The sequence below is a fragment of the Tupaia chinensis genome, unplaced genomic scaffold (genome assembly GCF_000334495.1).
Source record: "Tupaia chinensis unplaced genomic scaffold, TupChi_1.0 Scaffold000664_1, whole genome shotgun sequence".
In the NCBI taxonomy this organism is placed as follows: domain Eukaryota; kingdom Metazoa; phylum Chordata; class Mammalia; order Scandentia; family Tupaiidae; genus Tupaia; species Tupaia belangeri.
In genome coordinates, this window is record NW_006160186.1 from 38906 (window position 1) to 39543 (window position 638).

The following is a 638-nucleotide window of genomic DNA, read 5'->3' on the forward strand; positions in this document are numbered from 1 at the left end:
TTCCAGGGCCAGGGTAGAAGTGGGGCATTGAGCATCATCTCTGGGGGCAGTGTTGAGGTAGAGGAAGTGTGCTCAAGATGTTTTGTTCCAGGTGAAGCTGCAGGAGGTGCAGAACACGGTGCCTCAACTTGTGGGAAAATTCACCGAGTGTCCCTGGCCTCTGCCCAGAGCCCTTTCCTGGCGCCCACACCAGCTCTGCCAGCCTTGCAGGACTTCAGAGCTGCAGACCGGCTGACTAGTGAGTAGCACCCTGGGACAGGGTGGGCTGGGAAGGCAGCAGGAGTGTGAAGGCCCGTAGCACTGAGCCTGTCCCTCTGTGTACACAGACCATCCCGAGATCAGCCTCGCTGACCCTGTGCCACCTGCACAAAGCCAAGCCATGATGGGATCTCTTGCTGGGAACCTCACTGGAGAGAAGGCAGAACAGCTGTTGCCTGACATGAAGAAGCCACAGGAGTGTGCTGGTTTGGGCAGCAACCCCTGCATGCCCTTCTACCAGACTGAGAGGGATGAGCTGAATATCCTGGTCATCTGAGCCTCTCACCACCAGGCCAAGCCTCTCACCAGCAGGCCAAGCCTCACACCTCCAGGCGAAGCCTCTCACCACCAGGCGAAGCCTCTCCTCACCAGGCAACGGC

At 58.9% G+C, this 638-nt stretch overlaps 1 protein-coding gene across 1 annotated transcript in view; it reads left to right on the forward strand.

Annotated features, from left to right (window-relative positions):
* Window positions 1-535, forward strand: part of LOC102490969 (golgin subfamily A member 2) — a 2683-nt gene extending 2148 nt beyond the window's left edge. The window contains exons 3-4 of the mRNA XM_006159926.3: window positions 92-230; window positions 327-535. Of these exons, the coding sequence (XP_006159988.1) occupies window positions 92-230; window positions 327-535 (348 nt within the window). The remainder of the gene's footprint in view (window positions 1-91; window positions 231-326) is intronic.
* Window positions 536-638: the final 103 nt, after the last annotated feature.